General features: G+C 38.0%; 1 protein-coding gene across 2 annotated transcripts in view; it reads right to left on the bottom strand.

The window, feature by feature from the left end:
• Window positions 1–385: 385 nt before the first annotated feature.
• Lis-1 (LisH and WD40 domain-containing Lis-1) overlaps window positions 386–27,987 on the bottom strand; it is a 112,928-nt gene continuing 85,326 nt past the window's right edge. The window contains exons 3-9 of one of the 2 annotated variants that reach the window (XM_089636876.1): window positions 12,125–15,287; window positions 10,366–10,512; window positions 8,502–8,658; window positions 6,507–6,820; window positions 5,404–5,559; window positions 4,732–4,927; window positions 386–3,809 (exon numbers count right to left, since the gene is read on the bottom strand). In XM_089636876.1, coding sequence (XP_089493002.1) covers window positions 3,736–3,809; window positions 4,732–4,927; window positions 5,404–5,559; window positions 6,507–6,820; window positions 8,502–8,658; window positions 10,366–10,512; window positions 12,125–15,287 — 4,207 coding nt within the window. In that variant the 3' untranslated portion in view covers window positions 386–3,735. The remainder of the gene's footprint in view (window positions 3,810–4,731; window positions 4,928–5,403; window positions 5,560–6,506; window positions 6,821–8,501; window positions 8,659–10,365; window positions 10,513–12,124; window positions 15,288–27,987) is intronic. The other variant, XM_089636877.1, reaches the window with a different exon arrangement.

Below are 27,987 nucleotides of genomic sequence, written 5' to 3'. Positions count from 1 at the left end.
AACCCAGTTTATATATATTTAGTTTTCAACTTGATTACAAAACATTGACTTTTCTCTACTTTCTATGATTATAGTCTGCATGTATTATATATATAAAACCCTTCCGGGAGAAATTCTCTAAATGATAGTGAAAACCCTATCACAATCCGTAGGGTGTTTAGAAGAACTAAGCACACAAACAGACAAATGCGGATAGCAACTTTATTTTATACTATTCAAGACTAGACAAGAATTCGTCTTGGAAACTGTTACTGAATATAATGAATAATTATTCTGTTTCTCAGGTGCTTAAATTTCCCGTGTCTTCTTCTCTGGGGCTATTTTTATTAGTTACTGGAACCTGTGGAATTTCTCTAATACACAAAGGGAAAAGAAAAGAAATTGCTGTATTTTATTTCAGACATGTTTATTTACAGAAAAAATATATACCATAGTCACAAAGTGAAGGTAGTAATAGATAAGTAGCGTAATATAATATGTATATATAATTTAGACAGGCTGGCTGGCTGGCTGGCAAAAGCACGCCTTCACTCCACACTCTGCACTCCACACTTCCACTCCAGAGTGGCGAGGCCGAATACTTTTACACAATGCAATCATCTCGTTTCTTCACATTCACATACAAATCCTAGTTAGCAATGCAAACGGTGCTGCTAATTTTAATATTAAATATAAATAAGTTGAATTGTATTGCAGCCACGCAATTGCAAACATTTAGCTGCGGGTTGACTATTCTAGGAATATGTAAGAAGCTCTAAAAGGTACAACATAACCTGTTCCTTTGTATCCGCGTTTCCACTTCAACCCTGTTCACTGCTCTTTCATAAGTTACAAGTATAAATAAGTTACGACCAATAATTTTATGATAATTGTTGAACAATAAAAGCGCTTGGTTAGGTGGCTACAAGAATGGGTTTGTAAGATAGTTTTACAATGGGCAAGTGCAGAGAAAACACATAATTTAAGCTTAAATTATTAAATTATTGACTAAATCTACCCTAACATGAAGTTCCCTTGTGGAAACATTGAGTACACGATAAGCCATTTCAATTAAATACTTCAGCTGGTAATTTAAGTGGATTATGAAAAATTACGAATATTTGAGTAGTTTATTATGTGATTATTACAATATACAAGTCTTCCTCATGTTACAATAATTATTACAGTTACATCATACAAATGTCTAGTGAAGCGGAACTAAATCTTCTAGAATGCACCGCATTCAGTTTACAATAGAAAAGAGTTGTGTTGGAAATATATTTGTAACAAGCAAAACACTACGTTAATTAGAACATTATTAAAGAATTCCATTCAATTTAATCCTAGAAAACATTATAAAATAGGAAAAGAATCTCCGTAATATCTACAAAAGTTTGTCATTGAATTTTATAAAGGAAAACTTTAACTGCAAAGGACTTTGAAATTACTATAATTTCTTGTATTGAGAGTTTCATTTGTATTTGGTAAAGATTGAATGTCAACTAAATATTGATTCTACCAAAACTACAAACAGCTTTTAAAGTACATCACAAGTAATGTTTCAAATCATCAATATTATTATGTATCGGAATTTGAATCCTATTGCTGCTACCCTGATTCATTTAACAACATTGAAAGTTATGGTTAAGAAGACATCACTGCACTGAGAAGTGCAATACTTTTAAGTTAATTCTATGAGTAAGTGATTTTCCAATTGAACCAGCAACTCGTCACATTCAATAAATAACCATTTGTTTACTTTAAATTACTTAAGTAAAAATGTATTACAAAGTGAGCATTTAAATATTACATAAGTGAAGAGATTGTTTACTTTGTCGCATGCCCAATTTCTTCAAAAGCGCGTTTGTCTCTTTCCACAACAAATATGCGGACGGGCTAGTTGACAATCTCGAAGATACAAATATCTGTACGTCAGTAGAATTATTAAAAGTAACGAAATGCATAAGAGAAACATCATTCTTTCACTAAGTATCCCCTGTGGGTTTCGTCAGACGAAAGACCAAACGTCCATGAAATGAAGTTGGCATCAAAGCCAACTGCCACAATGAACCAATTGTTAGCCAAATTCCATCCAAACTTAAAAAATTAAAAAGAAACAAAAAATATTAACCAAAAAGAATTTATTCTAATTGACTTAAAAAATAACATACAATACATATATTTATAATTTCCTAACTTATAACACAGCTAGGACATGGGGCATTATATAATTCCTGTTAAAAAGAAGTTTTAAATATTTTCGAGGCACGAGAAACATAAAATAATGTCTAAACATGATAATAGGATTGTCGCCTCGCACACAATCCCAACAGAATAAACTTCCGACATCCCAAGGAAATAATCTTTATGTTGGCACTTCTTATTGTACCAAATACTCAGCATTCTAATCGGCCCTACTTTATTCCTGTATTCCTGTATCTGTAGCAGGTTGATATAGAGCAAACTAGATAGGGAAATAAGCAAACAATCATACAAGTTTTGATATATCAAACTTATATCTACAAATCGACAAGCCTTACGTTCACTTGTTATTTGAGTTGTATTACAGTTCCTACATACTATAAGACCAATTTGATGAAATTTTAACAAACCGATTTTTTGCATTTATTACTTCTTATAAAAACATAGTAAATTGTTTATTTTCAGCCTTTCTAATAAAGGTGGTGTAAATTTTATATAATTGATAAACAATTGTGTGTGAAACCTTACTAATAAACTAAAGTTGATTTCTTGGATATTGATTTACCTATACATGCATAAGGCATTTATTTATGTTATTAAAAAATATCACTTCCATGGAACTCTCATTAAATTCATGTGATAACAAGACAATTAAAAAATAATATGCCGGAAAAAACCTAACTTTTTAAGGCGGGAACTTTACATGTCACTCAGCCAAAATGCATCATTACCAGGACTTTAGCAGCAGGTTAAAGACATTTTTTACTAGTAAGAGTTCAAAACAAAAATTGTACAGTCTTTATCCAATGTCCAACTGAAGCACCGTTTAACGGTTGGGAAGTGGTTTTTTATTAACAAGGCTGTTTGCGTACTTTATAGTTGTTCCACAGATGTTCAGAATAGAATAGATGACATTTTATTAGTATAATTTTGAATCTTAGTGGACTTGTTGTACATAGGAACTATACGACTCATTTGACCTTTACAAGACTAACCTTTTCAACGCAATATATCCCGTCACGCAGAACGTTTTGACACAATGTACAATGTGTTTTGTTACAAAGCCACGAGAGAAATAAACAGATTTGCATTGCTTTACGTAAGCCAGCTAAAACCTTGACATCAGCCCTATATTTCAAAGTAAACTAATGAGGCTATAGTATGGCGTCATGCGTGGAGCTGTTAATCCCATCTTGCATACTCTATATCACTGCTGTAGCTGTATATATCGTGGTATCTGTCCCAATATAGTACATGCTGATATTGCAAGCACCGTCCCACATAAAGAATACCTTAAAATTAAGCCAGTGAAATGTTTATGCTCGATTATTAAACAGAATGAATCAACACCTCCCCGACCATCATCCATTATCCGTCATCCTCGCGGCTGAGACTTTTATATAAATAATGATTACTGATAAAATAATATTTAAGAACACATTATAAACAAATGTTGGTTGAGGTGAGGGTGTGCCAATTTGATGTATTTTGTTTGAAACATTACGTGTTTTAAGATTTATTCCCGATGGCTACATAAAGTTGTATGGAATTAATTTAGCGGCACTCCCAAACTTTTATATTCTGGTCTACACTTCCAGAGATCACGTACGGCAGCACTTTGTGGAAATCTGAAACAGAAATAATTAAGATTAATACATTAGCCTTAAAAATTTATAGACATGTAACATAAATGAGATAAAACGCTTTGTTCCTTTCTTAGAGCCAGTTGTTTCACAGTACATGCTTGAATAATAACAGGACCTTGAGTAGAACTTTCATAGAATTTGAATATTAACTTTGAAATTTGATAAATTGTTAAAGTCCTGTGAAACAACTGTCCCTTAGCTTTCAAACTACAATATTAAAATAGAACAGTGTTATTCGAGCTGTTCACTTAGGGGTATTTCACCACTTCCAAGTAATCTGTCAACTAGCACTAATCGTCGAGTAATTTATACTATTTTAAACTAGCTGACATGTACCTGGCGTTGCTTGGGGTTATCCATAGGAGATAGACATATACCATCGCGGACTTTTCTGTAGGCCTTTTAAAGATATACAATTCCATAGTACATTATTTTGATTTATCTCATAAGGTTTATAGCCAGCGTTAGCAATGTAAGCGCCCGAAAATATTCTTTTTAGGATTTGATTACAAAACATCAACTTTTCTTTACTTTCTATAATTATAATATGCATGTGATATATATATATATAAACCTTCTGGAAGAAATTCACCAAATGATAGTGAAAACCCTATCAAAATCCGTTGCGTAGTTTAGAAGAACTAAGCGCACAAACGAACATACGCGTAATTATTTGATACTATATATTTAAGGATACCTGTTTTTATCACCATGTTAATCCTATACTTAAAGTTACTTGACCGCAGTTACTCAATGGTGGTGATATACCCACTACATACTGTCTGTCAGTATTTTGGAATTTTTATGTAAATTATAATATACTTGTACATAATAAGACCTAATGCTTGTTCCAGATCAATTGGTTATTAAAAATATAGCACCCAGTTGTTGAATGTCCACTTACCGATACTGGTGATAAAGTGCTGGTGCGCGTACAGCGTCTTGAGGCAGCGCTTGTTCTTGATGTCCCAGACGCGGATGGTCTTGTCGTCGGAGGCGCTGAGCAGGTAGCGCCCACCCGGGTGGAAGCTCAACCCGCGCACCCAATTGTCGTGGCCAGCCAACGTCATGAGACACAGCCCCGTGCCCACGTCCCAAACCTGAACACAATTAAATAAAAACACGTTAGAATTATAAAATTAAACGTCATCAACGATCGTCCTCTTTCTTCTCACACTTCTTGTAAGATACTAGAACGATGACGTCACATACGACCTCTTTCTGGGTCTGCTGTATGACCGATATACTTGACAGCTGAGCATTATTTGGTAAAAAAAGCTTAAATGCACGGAAAATCAGCATTTATCAGGGACCATTCAAATGTCAGAAAGACGAAAGTCTAACCCAACCTAACTATCATCTAGCTAGCGTCGTTCTCTCCCAGATCGATTTACTTTCTTCATTTTAGGCATACTGCCGACAGCTCCTTGTAACCACTCCGTCTTTATCATAATGCATGTCAGAGATTACAACAGAGTTACTTTTACACGGGTCTATTGAGTTAGATATCACATCCCGCTATACGCTAGCGGGACCATAATACAAGTACCATGTTATTAATATGTGGTGCACTCACCCTGATGGTCTTATCGCGAGATCCACTGGCGAGGAAGGGCCCCAGATGTGCCCCCTTGCGGTTGTCGTGGCCGGCTGCCTCATTGATGGGCCCCGCCGCGCTGTCGGGCGCCCAAGCCACGCACTCGACAACGTGGTCGTGGTCTCGCAGCTCCACCTGAAACACAACAACAACTCGTGTTAACATATATCAACACATATCCACCACGTAACACCCATTCTCGGTGGACACTACTTCTTTAACCGGTTCAGTGTCAATCACTCCCATGGGCAAACTAATCATGTGTAATTTTAATGACAACAAAAGCTCCTGGCAGCGAATGTATTAACCTTCCCGTTACGAACAAGACGAAGTGACATCTCATGGTATGGTACTTGGCATGCCGAGGTTAAACAGTTCTGTTAAACTTTATAGAAAAGTCGCAGATGAGGTGGTTTGGTATATCCTGACTCCTGGGTCGACCGACCGTTCATTTTACAAGACCCGGGTTGATGATTACCCACTGGCGAAGTGATCAGGTCAAAAGTACCTGATCTTGCATCGGAATAGATCGAGGGGCCTGTTGATATAAACGATATATATAAATTATGTAGACCGGACGTCTCAAGTCTCGTTCTTGTGACACAGCAATAAGCGATGGTTAATCCAAAATAACAGTCTATTTCAAAATACAAGTATCTACCTTCTCTATCCTGTCGCGAGATTTGAGAAGCCCGATCTACAAAATTTATGTTTCTATGGTCGTTTGCACTCATCACAATTGCTAACTGAGCTGACTGCTCATCGATTAAATGATAGAATCTTTTTTGAAAAATTGACCCGATCGATCATTGGTGGTTCGTGACCGGGACAAAACCATGTTAGAGTGCCAAAAGAGTGACTATCGCACAAAATACTGACGACAATCGAGAGGCAATACATCCAGTTGGCCACCTCATATAATGTTGGGAAAAGCAACTCCAGAAACTATGCAAGGAGAAGCTAGGTTTGCAATGGACAGAGGCTACTGAAGTAGCACAGGACAGGGACGCCTTGTCGAAATGATGAATCTCTGACTCAAATAGTATAAGGGAAAGATGCTGATAATGATGATGAATTCTTACCTTGCAGTCCTTGGAATCAGTGTGCCAGACTCGTACGGTCTGATCGTTGGAGCACGAGGCGAGCAGAGAGCCGTCCGTGGAGATACGCACCATCCGCACCCACTCCCGGTGGCCACTGTATGTCTTCACACAGTACCCCGTGGTGACATCCCAGGCCTTGATGGTCTTGTCGCGGCTGCCCGAGAAGACCAGGTCGCCACTGGGTGCGAAGGCCACCGAGGACACATTGTGGTCGTGGCCGTGCATGGTCTTGATGCATTCGTACGTCTGCTGGAAGTCCCACAGCTTTATTGACATGTCTGCACTACATGAGACTGGAAACAGAAAAAAGACATGAGCAACACTAATTTTTTTTACAAATTAATATGGTATAAAAATTATCTCTTTATTGTACTCTGATCTACAGTGCATATTTTTCAGATATGAAAAAAAAATTGTCAATAAATGAATCTGACAATATAAAGCAGTGTTTCCCACACGCCTCACCGGTGGGGCATAACGCGTCACTTCAGAGATGAGACACGTAGGCATTCCACATATAAAGGGTATACTCATCGGTCATACAAAAAATTTTTAGCACCATGAGCGATTTACTCACTAAAAAACGAAATCGATTGGATATAACTAATAGAGGGGACCTAAGACTGAAATTAAATAAGTTAGATCCGGACATAAAATTTCTTTGTAGCAAGGGTAACTGAATTTAATAATGAATTAGGCGTCAATATATGTGTGTGTTTGTACTAAATTTCAATTGTGTTTTATTATTGTTTTAATTTTTATTTTATTCTACTTAATTACTTCAATTTGTGTTTTTTAATAATTTCAGTTATAATATATGTATTAGAATAGGTTTTATTTAATTTCATTAGGGGTTCATATATTTACAAATATATAACAATATGATTTGAAAATTTACCTGCTGTTTAATTTTTAATTAAAAAAGATTCCGGTGGGGCATCTGACTTTTGAAAAGACTACGGTGGGGCATGGCATAAAGAAGGCTGGGAAACACTGATATAAAGGCAACTCGTATTGTCCAATCATTATTAAGTCTTCCAAAATAAACTCTGCTTATAAATAAATAGTTCTTTTCACAATGGCGAGCTAATCTCTGACTGCGTAAAAACATTAACTGGAAATTCCAAATCTGGTAAACAAAAATTCGGGCTTGTTTCCAAAATCAAATATTTTGTTATAATTTACTCACCTCGCTCACAACCTGATTTGTAGACGGTTTGCTTAAAAATTAACATTAGACCCTGCGCAGAAAAGTCCCAAAATGGACAGCGCTGCAAACTGTTACTTTACTTTAGCAGACATTATTTTTCTGTGCATGGTCTGGTTATTTCGATGTGCACTCTTCGGCGGTCAGTGTACGACTGAAGCCGTAGTTTATTCGAAGCATTTTCGAACCCTCCTGGTACCAAAAAAATTGGTCACATGGTTTGCCTTCAGCTTGTCGAAATGATGTCCAGATTTTATGTTAGGACAAGTCTACTCTTTTGTAATGTCTATGGCCAGAATTGTGGGGTAAATAAAAAAGAAATGATCATTAGTAACTTATGTTTTTCCAACATGTATCTCTTAGCTCCTGTAGATCTAGGGTGCTATTACAGTAATATGTGCACAAAACGACAACCTCCGTAGCAAGGTGGTAAGCTCCGTGGTTCTCAACCCAAAGGTTGCAAACAATTAGAAATTTATTTAATGTTAACAGGTTCACTGCAAACCTTGGACAGTGAAGGCTTTGAAAACTCTCGACATGCAAACTTGAACAGCTCTGTCACCCATATTCAATACGCTATAACTTTGAATCTAGAGTAGGATATGGTATATTTGACCTCATTCAAAGGATGAATAATAAAACACTATTCAGAAGCAAAATGCAGCTTCAGGTCCTTCCCAACCTTTCCTTGATCTCGATTCAACTTCCTTCAGCCTCAACAATCACCAAATTGCCTCAATTCATAGCACTAAACAGTTGGGACTAACCTAGTAATTTGCCGTGCTGGTCGAATGCTATATCCTGGATGGGATCCGTGTGACCCTTTAGGGTCCTCTCATACTCGCCCGTCTCAAAGTCCCACACCTTTATGGTGGCGTCCTCGCTGGCCGATACCATCATGCTGAACACCGGGTGGAAGATCACCTAGAACGGGAGAACATTGATGAGTATACAAAACTAAATAGAATTATATAATTTCATGGAATAACTAAAGCTTTGCGGAAATAATTTTCAGATAATAAATTTTACAATAGGTAGTGGGCCTTGAAAGCTTTAATGGTTCGGAGTTTGGATAAAAATAAACAGTTAATTTCATTAGCAAAATTCAAAAGCTGAAATTTGAGATACAGTTCCCTCACCCAACACAAGACCCTCGTCTCTTACGGTGAGGAAAGGCTATTTTTATTTTAGTAGCATAACATGTAAAAATTGTACATTTATTGTAAAAAATATATAAAATCAAATAAATTTTAAAAATAAGGACAGGTTATTTCACAGAATTAAACAACTCGATCAAATTTCAAAGTTAAAATCTGTGAAAGTTCTATAGTTATTTCGTCACTAGCCAATCGTTTCACAGAACTTGGATGGAAACTTGAATATTAACTTTGAAATATAACAATTATTTTACAAGCAATAATTATTCGCCTGAAACACTCGTCCACATTGAAAAATCTCCTGATAAAAGATACATGACGCCAACGGGACTCGAACCCGTGTCCCTTCGATTTCCGGTCGACAGCTCTGACCACTGAGCTATGGCGGCTTATCTCTTACCCGCGAAATGATTCAATATATACTAGTGTTTCATTCAACAATTACTGCTTGTTACATTTTTTCACCTGAAAACAACCAACTTTATTTTATATGAGAAAGGCATTGTAAGTGCTAACTCTCTCACTAGATGGCGTCGAGACAAATTGTCTACATTTTTAGGTGAAATACTTGAACTTGTCAAATATTAATTTTTTTTTTTTTGGTAAACTAATGTTTTAAGACAAGGTTTTTTATGCATAGCACAAAGGGTAACAATTATTTTACAAGCAATAATTATTCGCCTGAAACACTCATCCACCGAAAAAAATCTATTACGCTTTATGTCATTCTCGTATTGAATATGGAATCCTCTACAATACCGCATATTAATCAATTTTGGTCAAATCACAACGACATAAAAAATATTCCAGGTCATAAAACCACAATCGGACAAAAATATAATATTTATTTTGGGATGAAACTCCACAACATCCTTCCCCCTGATATAAAGCGAATAGAAAATTTGAATGATTACAAATCAAGAATAAAAATCTGGCTGATAGAGATTAATGAAAAAAAACTCATAGAAAACTAATAAAACAGAAATGAATAACTTTAGTCTGCCTCAGCACAGGTCACCCTTGTGACGAGGACTGAGAAACATAATTTACTATACATATATTTAATATCATATTTTGTATGTACAATGTTTAAATAGTCGCTTTAATAAAAAAATAAAAAAGTTGGGGTGTGGCGAGTACTATTTTTTTATTAAAATATATGTATTATTTTCGAAGGTATGAGCTGTTTAAAACAAAACTTATTTTCTCGAATGGGACCTTGTTATCGTCCGCGTGAAGTGTGTTAAGGCACATTGAAAAACATAGAAAATTGTTCATTAGGATTAACTTCTTGAAGTTTATAAACCTCATTGTAATATTTTATCATTGAAGAAGATAATATATAAACCACTCTCAATGAAAACATGAACAAGACAAAGAAACAGAAAATAAAAGGTGTTTTACAAATCTCCCGTCAGCTATTGTGGTGAGTTTTCAGTGAATTTAATTTTATGAAAACAGAACCCTCTTTTACCTTTGTGATGGGGGCCCTGTGCCCCATGAGGCAGAACTTCTCCGGGGGTCGTGGGATCCACTCTGCAGGGGTCCTCTTGGCGCGCGTGGGGGCTCCTTCAATATATTCTTTTTGCGCCTCTGACAGTTTGGATTCCAGCTCCATAACCTACAAAATATTTATCATTGGGGTTAGCAAATCTTATAATAAATTCCAGTTAGTGTTGCCTATACAACAGACAATCAGTAAAACCCCCGCATAAGGTTCCTACATGAAAAGTTTTGGTTTTACAGTTCTTTGAAAACTGTAATTATTGATTTGTAAGGTTTACTCATTAAAGACATAAACAGATAAAAGGGTCAGTGTGTTTGTAGTGGTTCCATGATATTTCATCAAAATGATGATTAAACACACCTTTAAAAAGTGATATAATCTTTAAAAGTGATACTTTTCATGACTTTATATCACTTTTTGTAGGTGTGTTGAACTGTCATTTTGATGAAATACCCGGTCACCGTTTGTAGTAAGCTCAATTTTTCCTTACTTCAGCTGAAACTGATCAAACATTTTCAAAGCTGAAATTTTTTCAGCAACAAACAATTTCATTGGCCTGTCTGGGGTCCAAGATTCGAAAGGTCTTATGTGAATTGGAGACATCAGTTTTCTTTCAAATCTGTATAGGTCACACTTCTAGGGATTATCTATTCTGTGAGTTTACTAGAAAAAAAAAACTAACCTGTAAACCTAACCCACGTAACCTTTTTTCCTAGTTTTATGTTTCATCACTTTTCACGACTTTATATTTCTTTTCATTTCTTTATACCAATTTTTAAAGGTGTGTTGTAGTATGTGTTGTCAGGAACAATAATTGTTCCCCTAATTATAAGGGGACCAAAAAAAAGTAGGTGTTGACAAAATGAAGAAAGAAAACCGATATTAGAGGGGTAAGTTGAGGTGATAATTAAAATACGAAAATAGCAACTAGTGTTGGAAATAATTAGGAGGCAAAAATAATAGGGGTTGGCAGAAAAAATGGAGACCAAAATAAAGGATGTTCTCGGAAATAATTGGGAGATTAAAATAGTAGAGATATCTGAAATGGCTAGCTTATGAGAAGTTGTAACGAATTTAGGCTTCCGAAAACAAATTTATCAGGAACTCAAAATAGTATTTGTTATAGGGGTTCAATGAACCCCCTTTAAATGTAAAGGAAACTAAAAGACTTGCAATTTTTCAATGGTTATGTATATTTGCACTGATTGTCACACTGCTAAATGGGATCACGTGACACGCGCTCTGTCTCGTCTGTAATCTGACAGCAAAATGACGTCTAAATTTAACTCCAAATATGTTCAGGAATCGCTGGTTAAAATTCTTGGGATACGTGCTGTTACACCATTACGCCTGAGACACATTACGCTATATTATGAGTGCATAATTTGGGCATTATATGTTGGGGTGAATATCATTTCTTTGTATGGGATCTGTCACTTTGACAGATGACAGCCGTGTAATTACGGGCCTCCGTAAATTGTTCTGACCCTCCCTTCTGCTTATATCAGGAGAGGTGGTCGCATAATTTACAAATATAGCCTGGCTAGCAGATCACAGCGCATATCGTCGCCACACCCACACTTAAAACACATCATCTTTTTAGGTGTGACGGGTCTTTATGGGATTGTATTGTGAGCAATATGGAGTTATATAAATCGCTTTAAACTTATAGCGTAATCTGTCAACCCCGTGTAAAATTATAATATAAATATAGTATGTGTGTTACCTTCTTCTGCAGCCTTATAACCGAGGTCCACTTCTTCTCCAGCAGTCCCCCGAACTTGCGGTCCATCTCCCCGGGCATGTCCGCCTCCTTCTTGAACGCCTCCAGGGCGTCATTGTAGCCATTGCTGCTCAGGTAGTCTGCGATGGCCTTGTTACTGAAATATAGTATGTGTGTTACCTTCTTCTGCAGCCTTATAACCGAGGTCCACTTCTTCTCCAGCAGTCCCCCGAACTTGCGGTCCATCTCCCCGGGCATGTCCGCCTCCTTCTTGAACGCCTCCAGGGCGTCATTGTAGCCATTGCTGCTCAGGTAGTCTGCGATGGCCTTGTTACTGAAATATAGTATGTGTGTTACCTTCTTCTGCAGCCTTATAACCGAGGTCCACTTCTTCTCCAGCAGTCCCCCGAACTTGCGGTCCATCTCCCCGGGCATGTCCGCCTCCTTCTTGAACGCCTCCAGGGCGTCATTGTAGCCATTGCTGCTCAGGTAGTCTGCGATGGCCTTGTTACTGAAATATAGTATGTGTGTTACCTTCTTCTGCAGCCTTATAACCGAGGTCCACTTCTTCTCCAGCAGTCCCCCGAACTTGCGGTCCATCTCCCCGGGCATGTCCGCCTCCTTCTTGAACGCCTCCAGGGCGTCATTGTAGCCATTGCTGCTCAGGTAGTCTGCGATGGCCTTGTTACTGAAATATAGTATGTGTGTTACCTTCTTCTGCAGCCTTATAACCGAGGTCCACTTCTTCTCCAGCAGTCCCCCGAACTTGCGGTCCATCTCCCCGGGCATGTCCGCCTCCTTCTTGAACGCCTCCAGGGCGTCATTGTAGCCATTGCTGCTCAGGTAGTCTGCGATGGCCTTGTTACTGAAATATAGTATGTGTGTTACCTTCTTCTGCAGCCTTATAACCGAGGTCCACTTCTTCTCCAGCAGTCCCCCGAACTTGCGGTCCATCTCCCCGGGCATGTCCGCCTCCTTCTTGAACGCCTCCAGGGCGTCATTGTAGCCATTGCTGCTCAGGTAGTCTGCGATGGCCTTGTTACTGAAATATAGTATGTGTGTTACCTTCTTCTGCAGCCTTATAACCGAGGTCCACTTCTTCTCCAGCAGTCCCCCGAACTTGCGGTCCATCTCCCCGGGCATGTCCGCCTCCTTCTTGAACGCCTCCAGGGCGTCATTGTAGCCATTGCTGCTCAGGTAGTCTGCGATGGCCTTGTTACTGAAATATAGTATGTGTGTTACCTTCTTCTGCAGCCTTATAACCGAGGTCCACTTCTTCTCCAGCAGTCCCCCGAACTTGCGGTCCATCTCCCCGGGCATGTCCGCCTCCTTCTTGAACGCCTCCAGGGCGTCATTGTAGCCATTGCTGCTCAGGTAGTCTGCGATGGCCTTGTTACTGAAATATAGTATGTGTGTTACCTTCTTCTGCAGCCTTATAACCGAGGTCCACTTCTTCTCCAGCAGTCCCCCGAACTTGCGGTCCATCTCCCCGGGCATGTCCGCCTCCTTCTTGAACGCCTCCAGGGCGTCATTGTAGCCATTGCTGCTCAGGTAGTCTGCGATGGCCTTGTTACTGAAATATAGTATGTGTGTTACCTTCTTCTGCAGCCTTATAACCGAGGTCCACTTCTTCTCCAGCAGTCCCCCGAACTTGCGGTCCATCTCCCCGGGCATGTCCGCCTCCTTCTTGAACGCCTCCAGGGCGTCATTGTAGCCATTGCTGCTCAGGTAGTCTGCGATGGCCTTGTTACTGAAATATAGTATGTGTGTTACCTTCTTCTGCAGCCTTATAACCGAGGTCCACTTCTTCTCCAGCAGTCCCCCGAACTTGCGGTCCATCTCCCCGGGCATGTCCGCCTCCTTCTTGAACGCCTCCAGGGCGTCATTGTAGCCATTGCTGCTCAGGTAGTCTGCGATGGCCTTGTTACTGAAATATAGTATGTGTGTTACCTTCTTCTGCAGCCTTATAACCGAGGTCCACTTCTTCTCCAGCAGTCCCCCGAACTTGCGGTCCATCTCCCCGGGCATGTCCGCCTCCTTCTTGAACGCCTCCAGGGCGTCATTGTAGCCATTGCTGCTCAGGTAGTCTGCGATGGCCTTGTTACTGAAATATAGTATGTGTGTTACCTTCTTCTGCAGCCTTATAACCGAGGTCCACTTCTTCTCCAGCAGTCCCCCGAACTTGCGGTCCATCTCCCCGGGCATGTCCGCCTCCTTCTTGAACGCCTCCAGGGCGTCATTGTAGCCATTGCTGCTCAGGTAGTCTGCGATGGCCTTGTTACTGAAATATAGTATGTGTGTTACCTTCTTCTGCAGCCTTATAACCGAGGTCCACTTCTTCTCCAGCAGTCCCCCGAACTTGCGGTCCATCTCCCCGGGCATGTCCGCCTCCTTCTTGAACGCCTCCAGGGCGTCATTGTAGCCATTGCTGCTCAGGTAGTCTGCGATGGCCTTGTTACTGAAATATAGTATGTGTGTTACCTTCTTCTGCAGCCTTATAACCGAGGTCCACTTCTTCTCCAGCAGTCCCCCGAACTTGCGGTCCATCTCCCCGGGCATGTCCGCCTCCTTCTTGAACGCCTCCAGGGCGTCATTGTAGCCATTGCTGCTCAGGTAGTCTGCGATGGCCTTGTTACTGAAATATAGTATGTGTGTTACCTTCTTCTGCAGCCTTATAACCGAGGTCCACTTCTTCTCCAGCAGTCCCCCGAACTTGCGGTCCATCTCCCCGGGCATGTCCGCCTCCTTCTTGAACGCCTCCAGGGCGTCATTGTAGCCATTGCTGCTCAGGTAGTCTGCGATGGCCTTGTTACTGAAATATAGTATGTGTGTTACCTTCTTCTGCAGCCTTATAACCGAGGTCCACTTCTTCTCCAGCAGTCCCCCGAACTTGCGGTCCATCTCCCCGGGCATGTCCGCCTCCTTCTTGAACGCCTCCAGGGCGTCATTGTAGCCATTGCTGCTCAGGTAGTCTGCGATGGCCTTGTTACTGAAATATAGTATGTGTGTTACCTTCTTCTGCAGCCTTATAACCGAGGTCCACTTCTTCTCCAGCAGTCCCCCGAACTTGCGGTCCATCTCCCCGGGCATGTCCGCCTCCTTCTTGAACGCCTCCAGGGCGTCATTGTAGCCATTGCTGCTCAGGTAGTCTGCGATGGCCTTGTTACTGAAATTTAAACAAAACAAAACTGATCAGTTAAATAATTTATTACTAGTTGTTGCATGGTGCAGCCGGCCTGCTGAAGATTTCCATGACAACCTTCGATAAGAGAGATCTCCAGAAGAAGATAATGTGGGAGAAGAAGAAATAACGCTGAAAAATATTTTTAAAGATTGTATAGTATATTTCTCCTTCCCCAATAATGCTCACTTCTTCATCCATTCAGTGCCTCACAAGAGTCCCAACTGTTCCCAACCGTCTGGAGCCAGTGAGAGTATGGCATCCCCAAGAAACTAACCATCACGCCGTTTCCGCAGGGGTAGGCAGATAGGACGGACCGCCAAACAAATCGGTCATGGCACACACTTCTTGCCTCATTCATATTCATACATACTCTTCTATTATTCTGACTCATGACATGGCCCGACTCTGATTCACGTGATCGTGCCATGCCTCGGTCGAACCCAACTTCTGCTACCATTCACATTTGCGTCATATATTCTACTTACACTCCTTTCTTCGGTCGTTCGCTCTACATGCCCAAACAATCCAAGCGTCCTTTTCTTAATCTTACTTATTACGTTTACATCAGCATTGCATTCTTTGCGGATCTCCACATTTCTCTCGATCATACATGGTTTTACAACACATACGCCTCAGGGATCTCATTTCTACCGCCACCTATCCCCAATTGAGGTATAGTTGAAGGTAGTGGGTAGACGAGGAAGCGGAAGGTGAGAAAGTACCCGGCTATTCAGATCTGGTCACTAAACATGGCTAAATCCATTTCAAGGAATGTTTAGATTTTAAATGTTGATCTTTCACTAGGGTGATATTGATAGAATCTACCACTCAGAAACGTCCTTCAAATGTACTATATTATATTATTTTTAATGAATAAATTGGGAAATAACCAATTAAAGAAATAAAATTTATTTCAGCCTGCGACCTTTGGATTCTTAGCCGAGGATCGTAACAACTCAACCACTCAACCACGGAGGTCAGGTGAGGACATTGTTAGAACTGTCACAACTTCTCTATTGTTTTCTTATTAGTTTATTTATTTTCATGTGAATACAGCCAGTGGAATTATGACACCCCCAACCGTTGTATGTTGTGAGACTGAAAGGAGTGGGAGGGGGAGGAGACGGGAAAGAAGAAGGTTGGGAAGTATTGTTATTATATAGGTTTTTACGGTACACAGAAGATTGCCACACAAAAAAGGGTTGGTGCATTTTGTTTTAGCTGCCCCCCTTACAAAGACAAACGAAATTTTCCAATTAAGAAAAAAGTTTAATGTTAGGCATTCTATCCTCTCTGCCTAACCCTACGGTAACACATTAATATGAATGACATATCCCACCTATTTTAAGCTTCAGAGAGCACTCGCGACAGTCAGCAAAGGAGAGACGCCTCCACGTTTAACGCGCCAGTGAAGAAAACGCATCACGAAACCGAAGACATTCTTATTATCTTTGCGATGATTTTATTGCAATCGCCAGGAAAATTATCGTTGCTTTGAAAAGTGATACCGTCCAGGTGATGATACCGGAGCGACATAACGCGTGAGAGAAATCTCTTCATTCAGTCGGGAATATGAAGAGGCGCATTCAATTAATTGAGCGGAAAATTATTGGAGGCGCCAGAACGCAACGACTGAGTCTGACAGACCGTAGCACGTAAACTATAATATGTAGGCGTAACGTCCGCTGTAAACTCTCCCTCTTTCTCATAAACGACTCGTGCAAAAGAAAGAGCGTTACAACAGAACTCTCAGCGGAAGAGGAGGGTGATTACGTAATAATAATTGTATAGCCAGGCTTACCTATCGAAATATAAATAATGTTCTATGATACCATACTTCAGTTAAGTAGAGATGGTTTTGTAGATGTACTAGATGTAAAATGTAAAAGATTTTATAGCTAAATAAAATATACAAAAAAGAGAAACGATAAATCGAATGATCATCGTGAAGGGTTATTTTATGGCCTCAATTCCAAATATAAATTTTGCATGAAAAAGGCCGCGCAGCCGTTCCTCTTAAACCTCCGCACACCCAATTTCTGTTGATTTATAACAAGTTTCCCTTAACTCTTTAAGTTTTTAATTTCCAAACAAAATATGTTATATTTGTTATGCCGAAACGTTAATTACTGAACACCCGTTCACGGTTGACGTTGGCTTCATGAGAACGGGCCGTTTTTACGACTCGTTTTTGTGTAAGTCGGCTCGTATGTGGAACGAGCTACCGGCATCTGTTTTTCCTCCCTCCTATAATCCGAGCCTCTTCAAGGCCCGCATTAACAAATCCCTTCCTACAGCCCCTACCTTACTCCGCCTCACAACGCCGCCCAACCGGGTGGTGACATAGTTCCCCTGTCTGTGCACTGCACAGGCAGGGACACTCTTGTGAGGTGTCACATAAAAAAAAAAAAAAATAAAAAAAATAAAAATAATAAAAAATAAAAATAAAAATTATATGATATTTCCTCGATAGATAAAAATCGCAAAGCTCCGAAATTATTTAAAAACACGTTTTGTTCTGTTATTTAATATATCATAGACTTGAAAAATTCAGTTTATCTTTAAATGCAACTAAAGCATTTATCGAGAGATTGTTGCTCTATTACGAACGAGTCGTGTTTTATTAAATATTTTCACCATTTTCGCTTAATTATTATCATTTTTAATATTAGGGCACTCCCTCAACATTCGTATTAACATATCTCCCTTTCAAACCATCTTTGAATGGTTACTACGGGGCCTTAAGCAGTGTCGCCATTATTGGTGGTAATGTTTTTTGAATGCTCCTAAATCATAACCTGTTTTTAGATGGACTTGACCATGACCGAAGAATTGACCGATACAAAATTCAAATATCTACCGAATTAGTAGCGAATTCCCGTTTTGAATCGACCATTTGCATTTCCTCTATCTGTAAATTTGTGAGTCCCATCCAAATGATGTCAATCCAGCGTTGAGCACATGAGCATTACGCAAAGTTACTGTTCACAGGACTACCAGTGATAAAGTTTAAAAAAAAACAATATAGGGGAACAGACTCAAAAATGTATATACCGTTAGAGCTGGAGATGAAAAATAAATTGATAAATTCGAAAATTTATACGTTCTTTTTAACTCTTTGTACTCCGTTGTCGCCGCCACGGCGACATGGGAAACACTCTAACAACTCCGATGGCGCCGCAGCGGCGACATAAACAATTGCAAATTTTTAATTTATTAAAAATATTATATGATAATAACTATATTTCTTAACATAACTTTATCATTTTATTTACTGCCTTACCAAAAAACAATTTTTCCTAATTTTCTAAGAATATCGTAATTTTTCCTCATAGTTTTACATTACACTCTATGGAGTAGCTGGGATATAAAAATAATTTGGAGTACAAAGGGTTAAGTTTCAATCATCAAGGTGCTAGAAAACAAATGACTGCAGACCGTCGTACCGGTAAATTATAAATACAATCAAAAGCAAACAATCAAATACCAAACTAAACAATAACACTGTGGTTGATATTCAAAAAACAATTTTTGTTTGTAAAGATTGACATAATAAATTGTCATGTTTGTACAGAACCCGCAATAAACATCCTTAAGACATCGTTGATTGAATAAACTGTGTTATCAAAACATTAAACACGGTAATCTGATGACGTAGGTCTTTACTGAGATACCTGAGGCGTATGTGTTTTGCAAAATAACGTATGAACTTATTACGAATTAGGAGATCCAAAGATCAAATACCTCGGTTGGGTCATGAGCCAAATATCAGAAAACGGAATATTATGAAATAACCAAGGAGTTTATTCTAAGACTTGTGGCATTCTGTCTTCCGAGTGTAAGGGTACGCATAAACATGACAAAATTTCCGCGAGCTGAGCCTCGAATTATGGGACTAAGCAACCAACTTCGTTCCCTTCAGTAGTATAATGATAGTTAGATAGCTGATGGATTAATAAGAGTTCGAATCTCACACAGCCGGTATTAATTTACACAATTTTCAAAGTAAGTTATTATTTATGTAGTTAATTAAATAATTATCATGAATAAGGTAATTTCGTAATAACAAGTCTCCAAATAGTATAAAACAAAGTAACTCTCCGCGTCTGTCTGTGTGCTTAGTTCTTCTAAACTACGCAACGGATTTTGAGAAGGTTTTCAATATCATTTAGAGAATTTCCTCCAGAAGGTTTATACAGGGTGTATCGGCACGTACCCGACAAACTTTAACCAGCTATTCCTTAGCACATTTGGAGTAAAAAATCTTATGGGCACTTTGCTGTCCGGTAATATATTTTTTTAATAAAAAATTTACTATTCATATTTTCACCACGTCACCAATGTTTTATCCTTTGTCAAAGTTTGAAAACCCATCTGGCAATATTTTGTTCGAGTTTCGTTGAATAATGTACGTACGTACACGTACCTACGCTGGCGCGCTTTTACAATCACAACGAAATGGCACGGCACCATTCGTCTCATTTTAAACTACTATTATTTAGTGTGTACGAAAGAGCGAGGACACTTTTTGACACACTTGCTAATAACAGCTGTTGAACACGAGATTCAATGCGAATGACAGTGACAGAGTGTGGATTTTTTTTATTTATTTTTTATTTTTAATGGAAAAAAAATGTTACCGGACATCAAAGCGCCCATAACATTTTTTACTCCAAATGTGCTGAGGAATAGCTGGTTAAAGTTTGTCGGGTACTTGCCGATACACCCTGTATATATAATACATGCATATTATATTTAAAAGTCGATGTTTTTTAAACAAGTCACATTGCTAACGCTGGCTAAACCTTATGAGATACATCAAAATAATCTACTACGGAATTGTATATCTTAAAAAGGCCTACGGAAAAGCCCGCGATGATATATGTTTATCTCCTAAGGAAAAGCAACGCCGGGTAAGCTAGTTATATAAATAAACTTAAAACGATACGTAGTGGATAATAGCATTTCCTTGAAAATACCGCATATGACACGATGGGAATTACTGTAAAACCACAATTACTTCTGGTGGGGATGACGTAATATTACAAGCGTGCAACAATTCACAGAAAAAATTGTTTTTACTAAATTAGCAACATGACAAAAAAAAACGTAATTTATGATCTAATTTCCGATACAAATCACCCCTATACATATTGAAAAATAAAACATGATTTCAATATTCCTCTCCGTCGCGTCATGGCGAAAAGAATTTTCCGGGGAATGCGGGTCCATTGTTTTAAAAATAATATTAGTATACTAAATGAAGTGTTGTGAAAGCATTAACACCAAGTGGGCAAGTAGGATCGGTCACAAGGCCGTCAGATATCGCCGAAGGTCGCCAAAATAAACCGGATCGCCGGAAAGTGTGCTAAGCACTCTGATAAGGAAAGCGAATTAAGGTTTATGTATATCAGTTTGATTGACAAGACGGCAATGAAAATGTCTAATCGAGTTTCCTTCCGGGACAATGTAATGAATTGACTGAAAATTAACGACAGGCACCATAGATTACAGCACTACAATATGACCTCGTCGTTTGAACACCCTTGCATTACTAAATGAAGTGGAAGAATCAAATTGCTGGTTTTAGGATAAACACCGTCTTATCATTTGTTCCTCTTCAACCTTACAAGTATGCTAATGAAAAATCGATGCGCCCTAAGCCACGTACTCTATGATAATGTGGAAATCCGCAAAAAATGCAAGGCTGATGTAAGCGTAAAGAGTAAGATTAAGAAAGGGACGCTTAGATGGTTTGGGCATGTAGAGCGAATGAACGAAGCGAGGAGTGTAAGCAGAATATATTACGCAAATATGAATGGTAGAAGAAGTGCAATCAAGTGAAACAAAAACTTATAAAAAGTTAACTTTTAAATTATTTAGAATAATATTATTGACACCATTTTCAGATACACTTGAATCCACAACCCAAAAACTTCACTCCAAAGCATCCATTACTCCGAGCAACGCCGGTTCACATTAGCAAGTAAATAAATAATGTGTGTAACAAAATTTTTGTAGGTTAATTATTGATATAAGTTATCAAAAAGAACGATAATTAAATAAAACTAAAACACAAAATGGAACCTGAATCAAATGGAACTAGAATCAAGAGAACTAGAATAAAATAGAACTAGAATCAAAGAAAACTAGATTAAAATAAAACTAGAATCAAAGAGAACTATGCTCAAATAGAACTAAAATAAAATCGAACCAGAATCAAAAAAGAACTAAAATGAAGTAGAACTAGTCAAAAGGCATAATAGCTAAAATAGTGAGAAAATGAATGAGGGTTTAGAAATATATGTCCCTCCTTTCTGGAGAAGTTCACAACTACATAATAATAATAATAATAATAATAATGATTAGATTATTTGTGTAGCGCCGTTTTCGTGAGAAAATCACCTCAAGGGCGCTTGACTTATACATAATATTATATCATCTAGAAATGGACATCTCGAAATTGCTAGTGAAAATTAACATCACGCAAATTATACAAATACAAAAAACCAACCAAGGATGCTGCCATGGAAATCAAAAGTCAAATTAGCGGTGAGAGACAACTGTCAATCAAATAAACTAACCATGGCGAGTCTCACTCATCGCTACAACTACAACACAAGAGATTCCCAGGCGTGTAAATCTAAAATTAGGATTATCGTGCGTGCAATACCAAATACCACGTTAACTCTTTCTACCAGAGTTAGCCACATAGCCTTCTTTAAACATAGGATTAGGCCATTTCTATTTACATCGACATAGGCGACCGTGGCTGTACCAAGCATTACCATACAACTTGTATTAAGATTTTTGACCAAGGTCAATAGACTCGGGTTCGATAATCATGTATAAACAAACAATTAACACCGATTGAAGCAGGAGGAAATGAAGGCCAATTAGATCAATATTGGTTCCGGATTGAGAAGTGCCAAAAATTACATCATAAATATTAAACGCACGTATTTAACAATTAACTAAATATAAGAAGTAATATTTAAAAAAAAACTTCGACGAAATTAATAAATTTCCAAAGACAATAGGTAAATAGACTTCGTAGGTTCACGCCTTTTCTTTATGAACTAGTTTGTAGTATTGAACGTGAGGTGTGGGTGTAGTCAATATACACGGAACAAGACCATCATTTTAATTCCATAACAAACAAATCAAAGTCATTGCGAAATACAATAATAATTCAACTGGCACAAAAGCCGAGGTTTAGGTAACCAGTTCTTCGCAATCGAAAGGAATATAATTTAATGGCACATTTACGATGGGCAACAGGCCTCTAGAGGAGTATTGCGTTTTGCTTTGTGAAAAAAATGTAAGAGTGTGCCATTTCACAGGCGCGCGGATAAAAAAGTAAAAGTGCTAAACGGAAAGATCGTCGACCTCGCGTTTACCAGCGCCAATCCGATGGCTGATATGAATGGAGGAGTGTCGGCTTTTCAACTGGGTGACGCATGTTCGAACCCCGTGGAAGACCACCGGTGTATGACTAATGCAGAAACCCACATTTGATTCAAATGCTTTCTTTGCAGGCAAAATTGAAGTAAACTGATCAAATCGGAATGTCAATTTCCTTTGAAATATTAAATTTAATTATATCATGTCTAATGATATTGTATTTTTAGTATAGAATGGTCCAGTTCATCGTAAGCAAATTTTAAGGAGGAAACCGATGCATCACATAATATTGAATTAAATTGATAAAATTATGTATATTTTATGTCTTAATTCCCAATATAAGTAAACCCGTGTGTATATTCGAGAGCATCTCCTATCCTTATCCTACATTCCCCTTCCTCTTCCCTTTGCCTTCCTATTAGTTTTAAGGCAAAATAAAACTCTCTGTCTAACCAATATTAGCATAATTATACAAGAAACCTTTTTGGTCTAATTTTGTTTAGGCTCATATCTTTGTATTATAAATAAAAAGCCATTTGTTACAAAATAAATAAATATTGCTCTGAAGTGTCAACTTAATATGTGTATAAGCATTTGGTTTTTAAAAAATACTTAGGACGGACTAACCCCTTGTAATACTTATTTGGAAATGCCAAAAATAGTTTCCTTGGGGTGACATGAAATATGTAGGGTAATGGCTGAACGAAAGCCCTAAAAATAAGCTGATTAATGTCTCAACTTATGTTGGGGTTAGGGCCATGTATAAAAAAACAATTTATCGTCTTTTCGTCACACTAAAAGATATACTATTTATTTTGGGCATAATTGCAACATGTTATGGGTTGTTGGAGGAGTCTTAGAATTTGTGTCAACAGTCAACATAGATTTTTATTTTGTGGTGTTCTAGAATTTGGAACATGATATGGGTTGCTGGAGAGTCTTAGAATTTGTGTCAACAGTCAACATAGATTTTTATTTTGTGGTGTTCTAGAATTTGGAACATGATATGGGTTGCTGGAGAGTCTTAGAATTTGTGTCAACAGTCAACATAGATTATTATTTTGTGGTGTTCTAGAATTTACAACATGATATGGGTTGCTGGAGAGTCTTAGAACTTGTGTCAACAGTCAACATAAGATTATTATTTTGTGGTGTTATAGGATTTGTGTAAACCCTTGCAGAGAAACTTGATAAGTTAGTTGATGCGGTACCCACACAGTACATTAAGCACTATGCTACATACAAAAGCTAGAAGACTTACCATTATGAAAATACCTTCATTCTACCGACATCTCGCAAATCAATCTTCATTACCTTTCACACTCTTATCAACCAAGCTTTAAAACTTTCATTATCATCATAAATACATTACAAAAGCTACATTACAAGCAGAATTTAAAAAAGGTTATAGATACGTTTTAATACAATATAAGTAAAACCGCGAACATAATCCTAATTATTTTTTAAACAAGTGTTATCGAAACACTACCAAACCAACAACATTCCAGTATGAAGGGTGAGACCATAGACATATGAATATTAGTAGACCTGCCCTAAGTGATTAAAAGCGTATTATCCCCACTCCCCATACCGGTTCCATTGGAGCCGGCTGTGCTCGCGTATGGCCTCAAGTGAAATTTGAAAACGTGACGTCATCATTCTTGTGCGAACTATGGTCGAGGCATCATCGGTTCATTTTACGAAATAACACGGCAAAATGTTGATTTGTACTATGAAAACTTGTAAAAATAGATGTGAAAAAGAGAATAAACCCAATTGTCGTATTACATTCCATATATAAGCATTATTTTACTTTATTTTAAGCATATTCACATCGTATAATATGAATCAGTTGTTACTATCACATCGAGAAACGTCTGGACGCGAAACACAAAGCTGATTGGTTGCTGGGAAGTAAATTATGAACATTTATAAAAGTGTCTTAACTAAATACTTAAACGAAATATTCGACTCTGAAAATAGAACCGAATTTTTTTGCCGAATTTGGACTTCGCAAATTTGTTCATAACGTGGCGAGTAATTTGCGCTCCCATGTCAAAATGTCTATTCATTCAAAAGCAGATTTTACTTTTAAGAAGTAAATGGTGATATTATAATGCGAGATGCCTATTTACTGTCAGATTGATTTATTGACGAATCACAGTCAGCTTCACTCCCTTCGTTCTTCAACAGTTGATTTTACCCCTCGCCATTATCTTCTCGTCTATTAATTCCTATGTCTGTGGGTGAGACGAAATTTTTCCGAGTCAATTGATTCATTTCATTATTATATTCACGTAGCTTCAGGACGTAGGTACCTACTTTATACCTTACTAACTGTGCTGGCTGTATTTAACTGCGGTTAACAACGTTTTATTTATAGAAATAAATTTCAACGTTTTATGGTCATCGATTCGCTGTGGTCAGTAAAGGTTATAGTTTTAAATGCCATCGATATATAATTTGAACAGGGCATGGTTAACGAATGAGAATTAGGCATTTAGGTTTTTGAGTAAATCGAAAGCGTCGTTTTAAAAAGCACAATTATTAGCTATCAGCTAAAAGCTACACCTCTTAACAAATAATATAGGGTTTTTTCAATAAGAGGTGTTATTTTGAATAGCCCGCTATTTCGGTAGATGTTACTTTTGAAGCTGTCATTTTTTGACATTTGACAAGTAGAAACTACGCCATTAATAAAAATGGAACGATACACGCTTCAACAACGCATTGAAATTATTAGAATTCACTTCAGTGAATCAAATGCAAATCATCTTGAGTGATGAGGCCTATTTCCACCTCGGTGGCTTCGTCAACAAGCAAAATTGTCGCATCTGGGCTCGGAAAACCCAAGAGTTATTGTTGAAAAGCCTCTCTATCCTCAACGTGTGACTGTTTGGGGCGGTTTATGGTCCAGCGGAGTCATTGGACCATACTTTTTCGAAAATGAGGCTGGAGCAACAGTTACAGTGAATGGATTGCGCTATCGAGAGATGATTAATGATTTTTTTATGGCCGGAATTGGATAGTATTGATCTGGACAACGTTTACTTTCAACAAGACGGCGCTAAGTGCCACACAAGCAACGAAACCATTGATCTTTTACGATTGAATATCAAAATAACACCTCTTATTGGAAAGCCATGTATATTGTGGTTATTCGTAAATTATGTAAGATTCAGTACTTTCAACGTACCTCAGGTATTTTTTAGACTAACTCCACACTAGAGGCCCCGAGAAAAACAATTTCCCTCGTTTTTGAGGATGCTGTGTGGAGGGTCTTTTTGAGGAGAGAAAGGAGTGAATAAGCTTGTAGGAGGGTTGAAACACAGAGAACATGCATGAATCGAATTCATCGATTCAAACGAATCTTTCACCAATTATTATATCATCCGGGTAGATTTAAAAACATGATTGAAACTACTGGTTCAAGACAATCGAATTGATTCAATTCGTCATGAATTAATTATTTTTGAACGAGTGATTTAACGAGATTAGGTGCAGAGATCGAGAGGTATATTTATATATATGAAAGTTTCTTTGTTTGCCCGTATGCTTTCCTATTTCCGATTGATATGAAACTTTCAAAGTATGTTCTTATTAGTGCCAGGAGGGTTTAGAGAGCGGTTTAAATGGTGGAAGATGTCGGAGACGCTTGATAAACGCTTAACGCAATATCTCTGCACTGGAATGAGATACGAAGTCGAATTAAGGCGATGCCATACGTAGTAATTCAAAATCATGTGTTTTTGGTTTGAAAATGTGGTCGCCTAGAAATGTTTCAGATGCTTTAATTAAATACTGCGAGCAGAATATATCTTGGCCTTTGAAATAATCGAGTATTTTTTAGATAAGTCTTTTTATAAACCCAGAAAAAATAATGTAAAGGCCTATGAAAACTGCTTTAAAGTTCAAAATCTCCTACTTACGAACCCATTTTCGGTTATGATTTTATTGTATAATGTGGCAAATAAAGTTATTTATAAAATGATCGAAGAAAAATTAAATATTTATGCCTGAACATCCACAAAATAAAATAAAAGGCAATTTTTGGCCATGTTTTTTTCTTGCATAAATCAAAACGGGCGGATGTTGTTAACCGGGAATTTAAACCTTAACGCCATCTACGTAGGGGTTGTTATTGATAGCGGCTCAATTTAAAATATTACACGACGTAAGGCATCGCCTTAATGTCGACATGATGTAGTTTTTTTAAACAGTAACGATGTGGATTTCATGATACTACATGAAGTGAACAGTAGAAAAAGTCGAAAATGCCCGAGGAAGACATGGCACGACCAAGTGAAACAAATATTATTTCCACCTTAAAATGCATTGTCAGATACTCTAGAATTCACAATCTCAAACCGGGTACACGTCAGCTAGTAATGATTTAGAATCGCGGCGCGTGGATCCACGTAACCCGAGTCTACTGTGATGTCAGAATACGTCAATATGAAGCGAAATGCGGCAATTTGGATTCTTGGACTTCGGTCAACAATTTCTCGTAACTTCTTTATACATAATATTTCAGTATGTAATATATTACGTATGCCTGTCTACGATTGCCAGCGAGAGTGAGAAATTTTAAACAAAAGCATCGGTTTGCACATTTAGATAGTAAATAATTATTGTCTAAATATATTGAAGACGTTTCTTGAAAGCTTCAATCAAATCAACTGATTGCAATCTTCAGAGCATAGGCGTCAGAAAGGTATGCTGTCCTTGTTCTACCGGTATTATAGTGGAAGATGTTCCGAGGAGCTAGCGTCATTGATCCCTTCTGCACTGATGGACACAGGCCAAACGTCCGCCTAACGTATGTACACTGTTGATATTTGTCACGTGAGAACGGGTCGCTTCTACGACTCATTTTTAAGTTCAACAGCTCGGCTGTGGAACAATTTACCCTCCCTCCCTCCTACAACATGGGTTTCTGTAATACTCGTGCACGGAGAAAAATGATCCTGTTAAAAAAAAAATGACAGCATGCCGACTTCTTGATAAAATATTAGTCATTCAGAATATATCGATCTTCGAATATTATCGTGATCTTTTCCTAATAAATATCATGACGGAATGCGACAACATCAATATCAGTATTTGTATGAACACGTGTTCCGCCTTCCTCATAAAACATTAGATTTTTACTGCTACTTTGTTAGGAACTCTTTTAATTTCCTTATAGGCCTGCAGTCCAACTTTTAACAGGAAAACGATTAATTTGACCAGATTTTTAATAAAACAACAATATGAAATATCAGTAAGTTTTCTCCGT

Source organism: Hesperophylax consimilis, chromosome 10, assembly GCF_061612785.1.
Source record: "Hesperophylax consimilis isolate HC1 chromosome 10, BYU_Hcon_1.0, whole genome shotgun sequence".
Taxonomy (NCBI): domain Eukaryota; kingdom Metazoa; phylum Arthropoda; class Insecta; order Trichoptera; family Limnephilidae; genus Hesperophylax; species Hesperophylax consimilis.
Note: the sequence above shows the minus strand (reverse complement) of the source record. Positions and strands in the feature narration are given on the sequence as shown.